This window comes from Medicago sativa, chromosome 8, assembly GCF_051527215.1.
Source record: "Medicago sativa cultivar Bolivia chromosome 8, Bolivia_mono, whole genome shotgun sequence".
In the NCBI taxonomy this organism is placed as follows: domain Eukaryota; kingdom Viridiplantae; phylum Streptophyta; class Magnoliopsida; order Fabales; family Fabaceae; genus Medicago; species Medicago sativa.
This window is the reverse complement of record NC_140756.1, coordinates 80,317,924-80,333,010: the sequence shown is the minus strand read 5'-3', so window position 1 is coordinate 80,333,010 and position 15,087 is coordinate 80,317,924. Positions and strand designations below refer to the sequence as shown.

At 33.9% G+C, this 15,087-nt stretch overlaps 1 protein-coding gene across 1 annotated transcript; it reads left to right on the top strand.

Annotated features, from left to right (window-relative positions):
- Positions 1 to 2,736: 2,736 nt before the first annotated feature.
- On the top strand, positions 2,737 to 13,905 carry TGH (SWAP (Suppressor-of-White-APricot)/surp domain-containing protein). Its single transcript, XM_085731556.1, has 16 exons — positions 2,737 to 3,027; positions 3,624 to 3,714; positions 3,809 to 3,903; positions 4,807 to 4,910; positions 5,801 to 5,862; positions 5,943 to 6,017; positions 7,672 to 7,823; positions 7,938 to 8,013; positions 8,102 to 8,188; positions 8,322 to 8,399; positions 9,751 to 9,898; positions 10,137 to 10,623; positions 11,073 to 11,357; positions 11,452 to 11,580; positions 11,691 to 11,906; positions 12,276 to 13,905. The coding sequence occupies exons 1-16, from the start codon at positions 2,893 to 2,895 to the stop codon at positions 13,155 to 13,157; spliced, it is 3,102 nt and encodes a 1,033-aa protein (XP_085587682.1). The 5' UTR covers positions 2,737 to 2,892; the 3' UTR covers positions 13,158 to 13,905.
- Positions 13,906 to 15,087: the final 1,182 nt, after the last annotated feature.

Sequence of the window (15,087 nt, the reverse complement as noted above, 5' to 3'; positions counted from 1 at the left end):
CTTGGATGAAACAATTGTTGATCCATGCTCTACTTACCTCGCGCTCGAACTCTGTATTATCAACGCTCCTTTCTTCTGGGAGCTTGATTAACAAAAACAAAAATAAGAAAACAAAAATTATTTATTTGATCTCTTATATCTATCCACCTAGTCTTTTATATTTTGATTTGTATTTTTTTAAATACTTTTACACATATGTAAATGTTGAACACATTTGTGCAAACTCGTGGTTACCATGTTTGTTACTAAACAAAAAAGAATGGTAAAAAAAAATTACGACCCTCTAACCGGCTTGTTTAAGGCCACTACTAGGTTTATTCTAACCTCAACAAACAAACAATATAGTTATTTTAACACTATATGATTGAGGGGCGCACTACAACTGAAGAGTGTTTTGGGACTCACCGCCATGTGTGCAAATGTTATAAGAATAAGATAATTCAAAACCTATATGAGGTGGCACTTCTTGAGACAACAATTTAATTTAATGTGTACCCAATATCGTACGTAGATTAGAGGGATTAACTGTTTTTGCTGCATTGTAGTTATAGTTTATATTATATTTCGCATGTAGACTAAATGGATTAAAAATACTCCCTCCGTCCCTTAATGTAACCCCCTTTGCTTTTTTCACATTTCTTAAGAAAAGTTGTCAGTGTAATTAATGTGTCTGTTTTGTGTATTGATATTACCAAACTGTCCTTTGTTTGTTTGTGTAATAAATTTGACTATTCATATTTCAAGACAAATTAGTAGTATTAATTAGGGGTATGTTTAGGAAAAAAGTAATAAATGCATCTAGTAATTTGAAAAGGGGGTTACATTTAGGGACAAAAATAAAATCAAATGGGTGGTTACATTAAGGGACGGAGGGAGTAGTAAATAAAGATGTGCATATGCCTACTAAGAAAGGAAGCTTGTGTATGCACGCTTAAGGAAAAAAAATAAAAAAATAAACAGAAAGAAATGATATACACATTTAATTTGTTAAATGATGGCTTAAATAAGTGTCTGTTCAAATACGCGTCATTTGACTTTTCGTTAAGGAACTTACTAATCCTTTCAAACAAGCGTCGCAAATTTTAATCATTTCACTTTTGGTCCTATGTCATTTTATTATTGATGTGGATTAAGATAAGATCACGATGCCTCAACAAGTTATTGTGTAAATGACCGTTTTGCCCTTAATGTCTTCAGAAACTCGTGGAAATGACCAATTTGCCCTTGTTTTCTTCGAAACCATCATTCTTTCTTCTCCCGTACGCTTGAATCTTCTACTCCCATATCATACCGTCATCTCTTTCACTTTTTCCACACCAGTTTAAGCCCGTCAAAAATTGAAATGTACGTAACATAAAGAAAGAAAACATTTAAAAAATGATATGGATTGGAATTTGAGAGAGTAATTGATTAGGATCCACACAAAGTTCAATCTTGATCTTCTTAGTCGTAAATTTAACAATCTCCAAGCGTACTTGAGGCATGATACAATTGAAACCCAGTACTAACAATCTTTAATCTTGGAAACGCAAAAAAATCTTCAACCGTATGTAAAAAATTAAAACAATCTTAATTTTCAACACTACCAAACACAATCTTATCAATTTCAATCGTTTCTTTCAATCTTCAAATTTGCCTTAAAACTGAACAGGGGAAATTGACGAAAACAACGAGTGAGAGTGATGAAGAGCGGTTATGTTAATCGAAAACTGGAAAATGAGGGAGAAGGGAAGTGGGTACGGAGGGAATCAAGTGACTCATGACGAAGAGCAAATTGATTTTGACGAAGAAATAGAAGGAACCGGAACTTATGTCTCTCTCTGTTTCTTTTATCAAACAAACATTGGTTTTGGTTTTGAATCTGAAGTGTTAAACTTTTGTTCACGAGTCATTGTGGTTTTGAAGCAATTTGATCTTGACGAAGTTTAGGAGAAGGAAGAAAAATGTTTTGAAGGATAGAAGGGTAAATTGGTTATTTTGTGAGTTTCTAGAGGCATTGCCACGTCACTGTTCCCAGTCCACGTGAGTAATAAAACGAGATTACGACAAAATTTATATGATTAGTATTTACGGTGACCGTTTGAAAAAATGAGTAAGTTCAAGAACGAATGTTCAAATGACACATGTTTACAGGGAGTGACTACATATCCTTAATACTCCCTCCGTTTCAAAATAAATGTCGTTTTAGGTGTTTACACACATACTAAGAAATGTAATGATTAAAAGAAATAGAATGGTTATTTTACCAAATTATCCTTATTATCTATTGGTTAGTTTTAAAAGTAATACTTTGAAAGTAGTGTGCAGAGTATTAATTGGAGGGTACAATTGAAAAGAAAAAGTTATTATTGCATTGAAAACTGAAAGCGACATTCATTTTGAAACAATTTTTTTTGGCTAAAGCGACACTCATTTTGAAACGGAAGAAGTATTTGTTTGAAGGACTAACAATTAATATTGACACAAAAAATAAAGTAAATTGTTGGTTTTATTTTTTGGTGGTTGCCATATATCATGCACTGTTGCTATCAACCGAACTAAGCTTACGAGAATAAACTGTTGATTTTATAGGAGTAGGATTCAAAATTTAAAATAGAGGTTTGCTGTCTTGTAAAATACATAAAAAAGAGTTTTCCTCTTGATCGATCTCAGCCATTGATTTTTTAACTAACAGATCGAACGATTGTAAATCGAGGTTGACGATGAACTTGAATCATCACACCCTAGTCCCTAGCCATTGTCTTGTTCTCTATTCTCAAATTAGAGCCATGATGATCAATAATCGCGTTTGGCAAATATAGATTCTGCACCGAATTATAGCTTCTGATAACCCTAATTATTCATACCTTCACTATTCAACACCAATTTTTCCGTTTCGATTGGAGCAAATAAATGGATTCGGACGAAGAAGATTTTGTTTTCTTCGGAACGCCGATTGAACGTGAGGAAGATTCAATCAGCCGCAAAAAGAAAGCCATTGCCGAATCCTCCGGTCAACTCCGAACTCTCCCTGCGTGGAAGCAAGAGGTAATTGTTAACTCTTTCAACCTTTTTTTTTTGCAGAAATTTTGTTATAGTTATGTTAATTGATAGGTTGAGAGTGTAATATAGAAGCTTGAACACTGAAGTATATATTGATGTTATGATATGTTATTGTATTTTTCTGCATCACAGTGGTTACATTGTGAATGTTAGTTTTATTTGTGTATTGAGCTTAATAGGTATGCACTGACTGTGTAAAATTGTTTTGCACTGTCTTTCATTCAACAAGAAACCATCAGTTTGTCATGTCATGCAGCTAACTTCAAAATATCTTTGTGATTTGACAAAATACAAGATGCTCATCGGATGTTTCTGTGTAAAACTATTTTACACTGACAGCGCATTTTCTATTTTCTCCTGTGTATTGATGTTATCTTTTAGATTAGAATTTTAATTTCTTTTGATTTCTGTTTAGTGGATATATACGAGGTTTGTAATCTATATTGGTACATGGCCATGATGTTGAAACTTTGACATTCATCGTTAATTTCCCTTTTATAAAGTAAGGAATATTCTGGCACTCTTTAACTAATGCTGCATGTATCGCGACTTCAATGGAATTTTTATGTCACTGTCTCCAGGTTAGAGATGATGAAGGGAGGCGAAGATTCCACGGCGCATTTACAGGAGGTTTTTCTGCTGGTTACTATAATTCGGTGGGCTCAAAGGAAGGTATAAGTTCATTTGGGAATTATAATGCCCTCGTTATGGATTTGAATTTGAATTTCAGCAGGCCGTGAGTGTTGACCTTAAATTGAATGTGCAGGGTGGGAACCACAAACTTTTAAATCGTCCAGGAAGAACAGAGCTGAATTCAAAGAGCAGAACATATTGAATTTTCTAGACGACGACGAGAAAGCTGTAAGTGGATTAATACTGTTCATGTTTAAGTTTGTGTGTGATTTTTATATTATATGCATGTATTTCAAAGCCCTTATGTTAAGGAAGTTTAGATGTAGGTAAATATTGATATATCTGTTATTCATTAACAATTTTTATTACACTTAATACTTAATTTAATACTGTTCATGTTTAAGTTTGTGTGTGATTTTTATATTATATGCATGTATTTCAAAGCCCTTATGTTAAGGAAGTTTAGATGTAGGTAAATATTGATATATCTGTTATTCATTAACAATTTTTATTACACTTAATACTTAATTTTGGATTTACCAGTGCCCTTTTACATTCTTCTGCATTGTTTCCTATTTTGATACGGAACAGTCTTTATTAACATTAACATTATTAGAATAAGATATTTATATTTACACTTCTTTGAGATTTTTAAATATTGTACAACTACCCACTTAAAATGGGAAAAGTTAGAAGCACATTATCTGAATAGAACATAAAGGGATATTTGTTATATTGAAGTTCTCAAATACGGGAAAGTCTGTTCTATTACCAATTACAGTATAAAGTAGGAAGTTTATTGTAATTGTTTTTGTTTGGGGCGGGGGAGAGGGGATATTATTCGAGTAGTTCAAAATGTCTAAGGAGGGTTATGTATTTCACAGCTAACATTAGGCTAGGGGGTATATTTTTCTATGCTTTTCTAAAGGAATCTTAATCAGAAACTATGTAGTTTAGATGGTGACACTATCAGTCTATCATTAACCCAACCACAACATTTCTGTGATGTGGCTAAAGTCAAGTAAGTAGGCAAGGTTACTGACTCAATTGGTTTCTGGGGCTTCAACATCTGTCGTTTTTTTCTTCTTTTTTATTCCCTGTGTTCTAACCTACCCTTTGGACGTGTTTTAGGATCTGGAAGGTCAGTTTTTGGGGACATCTTCACAGTTTGACACATTTGGTTCCACAGCTGCTGAAATTGCTCACAAACAAGCTGAGAAGGAGCAGAAACAGAGGTGCATTTTGTTTCTGTCTGAATATTTGGTTTTTGATTCCTTGTTCTATGATTTATTGTTGTATAGAGAACACATGTACTTGAAAATTTATGCTTCTCCCAAAATAGAAATAATAGCATAAAACTGTCATCAAGCAAATTATACACTATAATCGGGAAAACTCCTCCAAGAGAAAGAAGCAAGATAGTATCCTACAGATCTGAGCACCAACTAATATTACGTCAAAGCATTAGAATTTCAATTTTTTTTGAAGGTTAAACAAAACAATCGGTAATAAGGAATTTAAAACAAAAATCCCTAAATTTACACTCAAAGCCCCCAAAAAATTTCCGCCCAAAGTGAATATATGCTAAAATTCCATTCATCAATTTTTTTGAGTGGTGTACCTCAGAGTCCAAACTGGCAAGTTTCAGAAAGTGGTATCCTCTACTCTCTTTGATTACCTCCCGTAGCTCCAGGGGACGGGGAGATGAAGGCTTTGGACCGAGAGGAAATAGGACGTTTCTCATGTTGAAGCTAAAAGCTATTGTTTATTACACTTGATGGTATTTTGTATGCCATTAGGTTCTCTTTAACATGAAATAATGTATGAGTCGTGGATCGCCATTCCGTAACTATTTTGATGTTTTGACCCTTGGTAATTTTGTCTGGGGAATTCTTCTCGTAAGTGTTCAGGTGGACGGAGAGCTTTGCCTTATTCATTTATGTTTTCCTCTTATAATTTTCTTATTCACTTCCTTCATTTAATCTAAATAATATTTGTGTCTTTATCCCCATTTTTTATCAATGGACTATGTGCATGTGTGCTTAAAATAATAACCAAGCTTTAATTCTTCTTTGGGTAATTACTGATCTTATTCACAGTTTGTTTTTTTTTGGTCTAATTGCAGGCCATCCATAATTCCTGGACCTGCTCCCGATGAATTAGTTATTCCAGCCACAGAGTCTGTAGGTCTGTTCCACTTAATTCAAATAGCATATTCTTTTAATGTACTGTTATCCCTCCCTTACCACTTTCATGGTGCTTTTAAGGGGTGAAACTGCTGTTGAAGATGGGATGGAGCCGCGGTCGCTCAATTAAGGATTCACACGCTGATGCACTCTATGGTATGGTCTCCCGTTGCCATTTTCGTCATTTCTATCTTTGCATTCCATTTTGTTTTTATTCAGCCTTCTGATACAAAACTCATCAAATATAAACTGGATAGTAAGGAAGGGTATTCTTAAGTTTTAGTTTTGCCGCATTTTTAATTATCAACTGGGATTGTAGTAATCGTGTTGCTTTTCTTCCTTTTGAGTAAAATTACTGGATCACATAGTAGTTATATATCCTTCTGTCGCTGTCCTCGTGAGCTTAGCTCAGTTGGTAAGGACAATGCATAATATATGCAAGGTTCGGGGTTCAAACCCCGGTCACCACCAAAAAAAAAAAATATCCTTCTGTCGCTGGACTCGGATAAGGCTTCCTTTTACCTCCCCCAATTTTTAATTGCAATGATATGCATTTTTATGTTTATAATTTTCTAGGATTAAACGCACTTTCATATTTTCAGCACATATGCAAAAGGAAAGTAGTTTAGGTGAAATTTATTCAGCACATATGCAAAAGGAAAGTAGTTTAGGTGAAATTTATAACGATTTTATGTAATATCATATCTGTGAATGTTTATATTACACTAATTGTTCCATTTTTTCCATTGGGTTGTTCATCTGTCTTTTACTATAATACTGTTGGAAGGGCAGATTGATCTAATCTAATCCAAAATAATACTTGCACTGGTTTTCTATCGGATGGGAGTGCACCTGCCTGGCATTGGTGCTCTTTCAATTTATGATAATTGATGATAAATCTGTGCTTTTATAAAAATATTTTATTTCATGAAATAACTTGTTAGCTTAATTTTTATTTTTTTTCAAAACTCGGTATCCGACCCAAGGATCGAATAATCCGAGGTATCCCCAAGTTGTTTGCTTAAAAATTGTTTTTAATCTAGAAAAAATGACATTTACAACTTTAACTCGTTTTCTTAAGCTCTTAATTTTAGCTTTAGTTTTAATCGGATGGGAGGGCACCTAGCATTGGTGCTCTTTCAATTTATGATAATTGATGATAAATCCGTGCTTTTATTAAAAGTATTTTATTTCATGAAGTAACTGTTGGCTTAATTTTTTAATTTTTTTCAAAATTCGGTATCCGACCCAAGGATCGACTAATCCGAGGTATCCCCAAGTTGGTTGCTTAAAAATTATTTTTAATCTAGAAAAAATGACATCTACAACTTTAACTCGTTTTCTTATGCTCTTCATTTTAGCTTTAGTTTTAAAGTAATTCTTAAACCCCAAAAAATGCCAGGCCAAACACACCCTACGATAAAGATTGTGTGCTCCTCGTTACAAGCCAGTTTTGGGGGATGATTTGGCCCTAAGCCCAAATTCGAAGATATTTTATACCTCTAAGTTACATCTCGTAATCGTAATAATCATTATAACCTATCATTTTGTCTATTTTTATTTTTTTAGGAACATCTGTAAACTGATATCAACTGTTTTCAGTTTATTTTAATAAGCTCCCAAAACTAACTTATTATGAATAAGTGCTTAATTAAATTCCCTAGATTAGCTTATTTAACAAGCTTTTAGTTATGCTGTTTACCCAAATGCATCCATTTTCTCCATTTATATGTTACATTTAGGTCATTGTCAGATTATTATCTAAATTACCAGGCTTTCATGCAATATTCTTATAAGATTGTCTGTGTAGATGCTAGAAGACAGGCTCGGAGAGCTTTCATCGCATTTTCTTCAGACGATACAAAAGTGAAGGTTACGGACTCTGAGCCTACCAAGGGTGATATTGACAACTTCCTTGACCAGCCTGTGAACGATGATGCTCAGTCTTCTAAGAGCACACCGGTGAGAATTTTCTCTTCAAATTGTTTCAGAGATGAAATAGTTGTTGTGTGAAATTAATTATAGCTGGTTGTAAGTATATCTATCAATGATGGCAATATGTTTTTTTTTCTTCAGGTTTACGTACTCAACCCAAAGCAAGACCTCTATGGATTAGGTTTTGATCCTTATAAGCATGCTCCTGAGTTTAGAGGTATGTTTTTAATTGATCTACATGTGGATTTTGGTGATGTTGTTGCTGGTGATTGGCATTAAACCATATTCTCTTCAATTTGTTTCAGAGATGAAAAGGTCACGCCCATCCAGCAAAACGGGATCGGGGCACAGCAAAAAAATTTCCGCAAGAGACAGTCTTTTTGGTTTTAAGTGTAAGAAACTTAAAAATTAAAACTGAATATACGATGATAATCCGTGATCTTATTTTCCGTTTGCCAATATCTGTAATTTGTTCTCACAATATCTTGCCCTAAGTTGATTTAACTCCCTGCTTCAATTCATCAGCAGGAAAGGCTGCCCCTGGTTTTGGCATTGGTGCACTTGAGGAACTTGATGCCGAGGATGAGGATGTCTATGCCACTGGTTAGTAGCTCTACTCTTTCAATGTTAAGATTGAAAATGATGTAGTTTAGGACCTACTTTGGCGTGCTTGATTGGGTAAGACATGATAATATCAAACTTGAGGATATGATGCATGATAAAATTTTAAAACTATACCGTGTGTAGTGTGACATTGTATGAATGATATTGTATAAATAAGATACTATATTTATAAGATACTATGTTGCATAATATACTACTATTTATTTATGTTTGGTGGTGATGTACTGTATGGGATAAAAACATCCTTTACTTAAATATTATGATATCTGTTATGATATACTAGTATTAAGAGAAGCAAAAGCTCCCGAGGTTGAAGGAATAAACTCATGCCCACTATCATTCAATATAAAAACAAATCAAGTCTGAACCCGGTATAAAATCCCATTATCTGAGCAGACTAACTATTCTCAATTAAGACAACAGTATAAAGGATATCTTAAACAAGGCATTTCGGAAGAAATGGAGGGAGAGGAACAATCATCCTTGAAGATATATGCTCGAAGAGTATCTAGACGGAATTAAGAAGGCCTTATACTTACCTTTTTTCTTTCTATGAATTGCCTTTGGTTGTCCACTCATTATAATATAGTAGTATAAAAATACAACTAAGCGGTATGGTTCTCATTGATATGCAAACTTACCTCAGTTCCTTCACAAATTTTAAATTAATCAGCTGTGTACGTTCTTGAGCTACTTCGTCCCACTACTCATTGCTTTATCATAGCAAAGTTACAAATATTTGGAAGAAGAGCCAGGAAAGACTGCAAAAACACAAAAGATAACATGTATTGCAAACTAGGAAACTACAATTCTCATTCCTAAATCAGGTTACTTGTCCAAATCCTAAATGCTAAATATTAAGGACGTATAAGAATACGGACATTACATGCACTTAACAGAACACCTCACACCTTTTCCACCTTAAATTATCATAACCCACATTACATACAGGTTCACAACTATCAGGTTTTAAATGCTTGTAAAGTATCACTTCATATATTTTCAATCTCAATATTCACTGAATCAGCAAATCTTACCAGCTACTCTTATTGCATAAATTTTATAAGTAAAGCAGTCCATATAATTTTTTGAGATTCCAATATATATATATATATATATATATATATATATATAATATTAAATTCATTATAGATTCCTCTGCACAACTAACCAAAGTAGCAATAAGTCCTGTGCTTTCCATATTTTTATCAAGAGAGTAAGTTTATTTTAGGTAAGCTTGAGAATTGTGAATTTCCTCCTATGGAAATGTGAAAAAGGTCATAAGGTCAGCTTGTTGTAACTTTTTTTTTTTTTTTTTTTTATATTTCAGGTTATGAAATTGAAGATGCTTATGTTCAAGAAGAGATTGAGGAGCCTTCAATGTTGACCCTTGAAAAACCGAAAAAGGAAGATCAGAAGGACCAGGGTAATCTTCCTGGTTTCAGAGCGGCATCCAATTCTGACTATAAAATGGAAAGGTAAGTGAAACAGTTTAAGAATCTTTATTTTGTTAATTGTGTAGAATTTCTAATTTCTAATAGCACTGATTTGAGTTAACGTTAATGCTTGGGGTCTACGGATCTGAAATCGGGATAATATTTTGGCACTTTTTGGGGTTTGAGGTCTACATAATATATGCTATCTTTGTTAATTCTTGTCTATTTTGTATTTATATATGTTCTACTTTTAATGACTATTGTATAAATTGCTTTTCAGATTTGAGGCTCCTCTGGTTCCCAAGGATTTCGTGCCCCATCATGCATTTTCTGGACCTCGTGATATTAACCACCAGAACTACGAGGTCCCTCCACCAGATGTTCCTCCTCCTGAGGATAACACTTTAAAATTATTAATGGAGGGGGTTGCAAATCTGGTTGCTAAATGTGGCAAATTATATGAGGATTTATCTAGAGAAAAAAACCGATCAAATCCATTGTTTAACTTCCTCTCTGGAGGAACTGGCCACGATTATTATGCAAGGAAACTGTGGGAAGCACAGCAGAAATGCAATGATCAAACTAGGGTGCTGTTGGATGGAAAAATGCCTCCTGGTGTGCAAAGGCTGACAGCTAAGAGTCGAGGTCAGATCTTAGGGGAAAAACCTCTAGAGAAAACCTCCGAAGATCCATCCTCATCTATTTCTTCTACAGATATTCAGCTCCAATATAATCTTATAGATACATTTACCAAGTCTGCATCATTTGTAAGTAGCGCAATCTTTCTGCTTCTAAACTCCTATTTCGATTATTAGGGAATATTTCTATTTTTCTTCTGGTAATTTGGTAAATAAGCTCTGTAACCACAAAAAAAAAAAACTAATAAAGCTATATAGCCGAAAAATACTAATCAAGCTGTGGCTTTAACTCAAAGAACTCATTTTACGTGATTTTTAATTTCCTTTTCATGAATCTTTACGTCATTTAGGGTACAATCTGAATCATTATTGGTCAGACTTTTGACACGATGCGCTTTATGTATGACATTAGACTTGGGGTTATGCTGGTCGTTGCATGAATCCCACTAGAAACTATAATGTGGTGTTGTCCTCCTTGTGGAGATACCCCTATTCCTTCGCAAGACTTTAAACATTCTATTATAACTTCTAAAAAAGTTGGTTTTTTACTCATTTTTATTTCCTTAATTTTGATCCAGAGTGAGTTATCAGAATTTGAAAAGCCTTTCAAGGATGATCCTGCAAAGCAAAAAAGATTTGAGCAGTTTATCAAGGAGAAGTATAAAGGTGGATTACGCTCTGGAAGTTCGAGTTTAGCTGGGAATATGTCAGAAGCTGCCCGTGCTCAAGAGAGACTATCTTTTGAGGCTGCAGCTGATGCAATAGAAAAGCGAAAACAGAGCAGAGGAAGCAAGCTTTCAATTCCATCTTCGATGGATTTCATCACAGGTGGTGTGATGGAGTTCACATCTGGTGCAATAGAGGTATGATTGTGGCGATGTTCCTATTTTTTTTTTTTTCCTTCTTTCTTTCATTGTATCTTTGGCCTAAGTTATTTGATATGTTCTGTGCAAACAGCCAACAAAAGACCAGCCAGCTGTAGATTTTAAGGAGAAAAAAATGTACCCAAAGAGGGAGGAGTTTCAATGGCGTCCTTCACCTCTTCTCTGCAAGCGTTTCGATCTTGTTGATCCTTACATGGGAAAGGTACTTCAAGTAGCTTGCTATATTATATTTTTATTCTTATACTAGTTTTATTGTTTGATTTGGTTTCACTCTTTACGCTCAGTATTTTAACAATTTTTTGCTCTATATAGCCTGCACCTGCTCCACGGATTAGGAGTAAGATGGATTCATTGATTTTTACATCAGATTCAGTGAAGGGTAAAGTGGAAGAGCCCGTGACTGCAAAGAAAGACATCTCAACCTTGCAACAATCTGCTAATAAAGGCATAAACAAAAGTATAGCTGAAAATGAAACTGAAGAGGAAGTGGAAGTTGAAAATATTGAAAGGCCAGTTGACCTATACAAGGTAACAAACAATTTCTAATCCTCTATGATCGCTTCTTATGGTTAATTCTTCCATGTGAAACGATTTCTTTCTTTAGTCCTTGCTAAATCTTATTGCATAAATTTTTGTGATGATGTTTTTTTTTTTTTTAATTTTATTATTATTTTTCTATTTTATTTTAAAAAGAGAATGTTTGTGATGCCTTGTTTGTTGGTGAACATAAAAACTTGGGGTAGCTTTTGATGACACTAACATTTTTGTTTGATTCTCAGAACTGAGCGTGTGTCTGTACCTGTAAACATGTATTCTTATGCTCATTTATCTAATGCATATCTTATATGATATTTCATTGCCAAGCCACGTGTACCCATAAAAAGTTTGTTTTTGCAGGCTATTTTTTCTGATGATTCAGATGATGAAGGGGAAGATAATAATATTGTCAAAGTGGAGAATCAAGAAAAGAAAGCTGAAGTAGCTAACACAGCATTGAGCCGTCTGATTGCTGGTGACTTTCTGGAATCTTTGGGCAAGGAACTAGGGATTGAGGTTCCTCCCGATACACCTTACCCTACACAAAAGTCTGGCAAAGATGCTCCCCTGAAAGAAAATGTTAATGAGCATGCAAAATCTGAATTCGTGAACGGTGAAAACAATAGTGTGGTGTCATTGAAACATGATTTGCCACAGGATCAGTACATTGCCCATGAGGGTGGACCCTCAAGAGGTGACAACAGTTATGGAAATATGCCCAATAATCATAGCATTAGAACCAAGGGAACTAGTATCTCCGATAGTAAATCAAGGAAGTCTAATGGGGAGAAGCGTGAAGATGATAGGAAAGTTAAATCACCTTTAGTCAGAAACCAAGATTATAGCAGCAGTTCAGAGGAGGAAAGGAGCAGAAAACGGTCTAGTAAGTTAAATAGAGAAAAATATGACGAGCACCGGAAAACTAAATCCCCATCAACACACCGCCTAGATTATAGAAGCAGTTCGTCGTCAGAAGAGGAAAGGAGCAGAAAACGCTCTAGGCATCATCGACACAGGAGGCATGATGTAGGAAGTGATTCATCCAGTGATGATGAAAAAGATCGACGCAGTTCAAGGTCAAAAGGGAGACGGGAAAAGTCTTCTCGAGAAAAAAGCAGTGGAAGTAAGAAACACTCGAAACATAAAAAACACAGAAAACATGACTCTCCAAGTAGATCCTCCCATTATAGCATGGATAGGGATGATGCATATTCCAGAAAAGAGAAAAGGCGAAGGAAATGAGTGAGGTATCTGTTTCCTTTACTCTCAATAACTTTTGAGTTTTGCTGGAGGATAGTTGCTGTACTGGAATATGTTGTGGGTTTTGGGGTTATGATGCTGAGGTGCAGCTTATGCATTTCGTTTGCTCTGAGCTTAACTCAAGCTTCCTATTGTGACTAGGTTTCGTGATTCACCGCTTTGAAGGAATGCTGTTTATTTCAATTTTCCTACCCAATCCTTTATAAATTGTAGGGAAATGGAATGTTTACCTGATAATGGTCTTTAGACATAATCAGGGAGTACTATGCCCAAAAAAATATTAGGGGAACTCAGACCTCTGTCCTCAGGAACCTGAGTAGCAATGTATGTGATAAATATAATCAGGATATCCTTTTTTTGGTCATTATGAAACTGGGATAAATCTAAACTTGGATACCTTAACGTATTGTGATAGATTAGACGGATGTCGAATTATCCTAGTCAACGCAGTGCATAATTGAAGGGGTTCAACACCTTGCCAGAGGATTGTGAAGTGGCACAGCCCCAAATTAAAAATCATAAATGTCACTTATTATTTTATAACATTACCGGTGATTCTGGGAACCTCTTTTCACTTCAAACTTAAGGCTTCTTGCGAGGTTAGCAAATTTTGTGACTTGTAAAAGATTAGTACACCTTACCAATGTAGATATTTAGATGCTGCTGCTAATAGTTGTAGTTTATACAGTACTTTCTAGTATACATCTTTATGTCTTGATTTATTGATCAATTCTTTGTCTTGATAAAGTTCTAAAAAAAAAAAGTAAAAGTAATTAATTTTACATTTACTAAGAAATATAGTTAACCGCAGTTAGTTTACTTAATAAAAAAAATAATTCTCAAGTGTCTGGTGTAAAATTTGTTATAGTAGAAAAGTTAAAAGACTAAAACAGTCGTTTCCTTCCTTAAAAAAAACATAGCGAAATAGTTTTTATTTAATAAGTAGTGAAAATAGATAAAATTTCTTATATTTTTTTTTGACCAAAGTTAAATTTCTTATATTTAAAACCGCTGTGTATGAGTATTGATATTCAACTATCCACAATCGAGTGATACCCTACGACGGTTCGTTTGAGAGAATCCAAGTTTGATTTATGGTCGAAACAACTTCCAATCGGATTTTACTTATTAAGACTCGTTTCCTCTAGAAATCGGAGGGTTAACATAAAAAAATTAACTATGCACATTTTTTCGATAGGTGGCCAGTACTAATAGAGAAACAGAGAAATTATCGAACATATAGGAAACATTTGGAGATGAAATAGTTCATAGTTTTTTAAGTACGTATTTTGCATGACTCAAAAAATAATTGTTTAAATAATTTTCTTACGTCTAATTTTTTTTCTCCAGTCATGGCTGTAATTGTAATGTTATAAAAATTAAAATGAGATAAATTCTTATTTATCCATCCGTCAACAAAGTGTGAAGAGGGATTTGTGTTAAATTCACATTAATTAAAATTATTTATTCGACTTTCACTATAAATGATTTTGTAACTTTACCACTTTTCTTTTTTAGGAACTATACCCCTATTTATGCGAGGCATTTTTATCTCCCTACATTATAATTTGAATGTGAGTAACAATCAAAAGAGCTTTTTATTGAGTATTACGAAGGATTGAATGTGAAATCATACGTGATAAGAATGATTGATTGGTTATTTATATTCTGAAGTGAGAATGAAGTTTTATTGAAATCGAGAATGAAAAAATCATTCAATGTTACTAAAATATAAAACCCAAATAATGTAGATTTATGCTTTCAAAAATAATATATATATATATATATATATATATATATATATATATATATATATACTGTCTGGTTTAAAAAAGATGTATTTGTTAAATGCATTATTTAATTTTTTTTGATCGTAATCACTTAACTCATAATGCAATTTTGGATCGTTGAC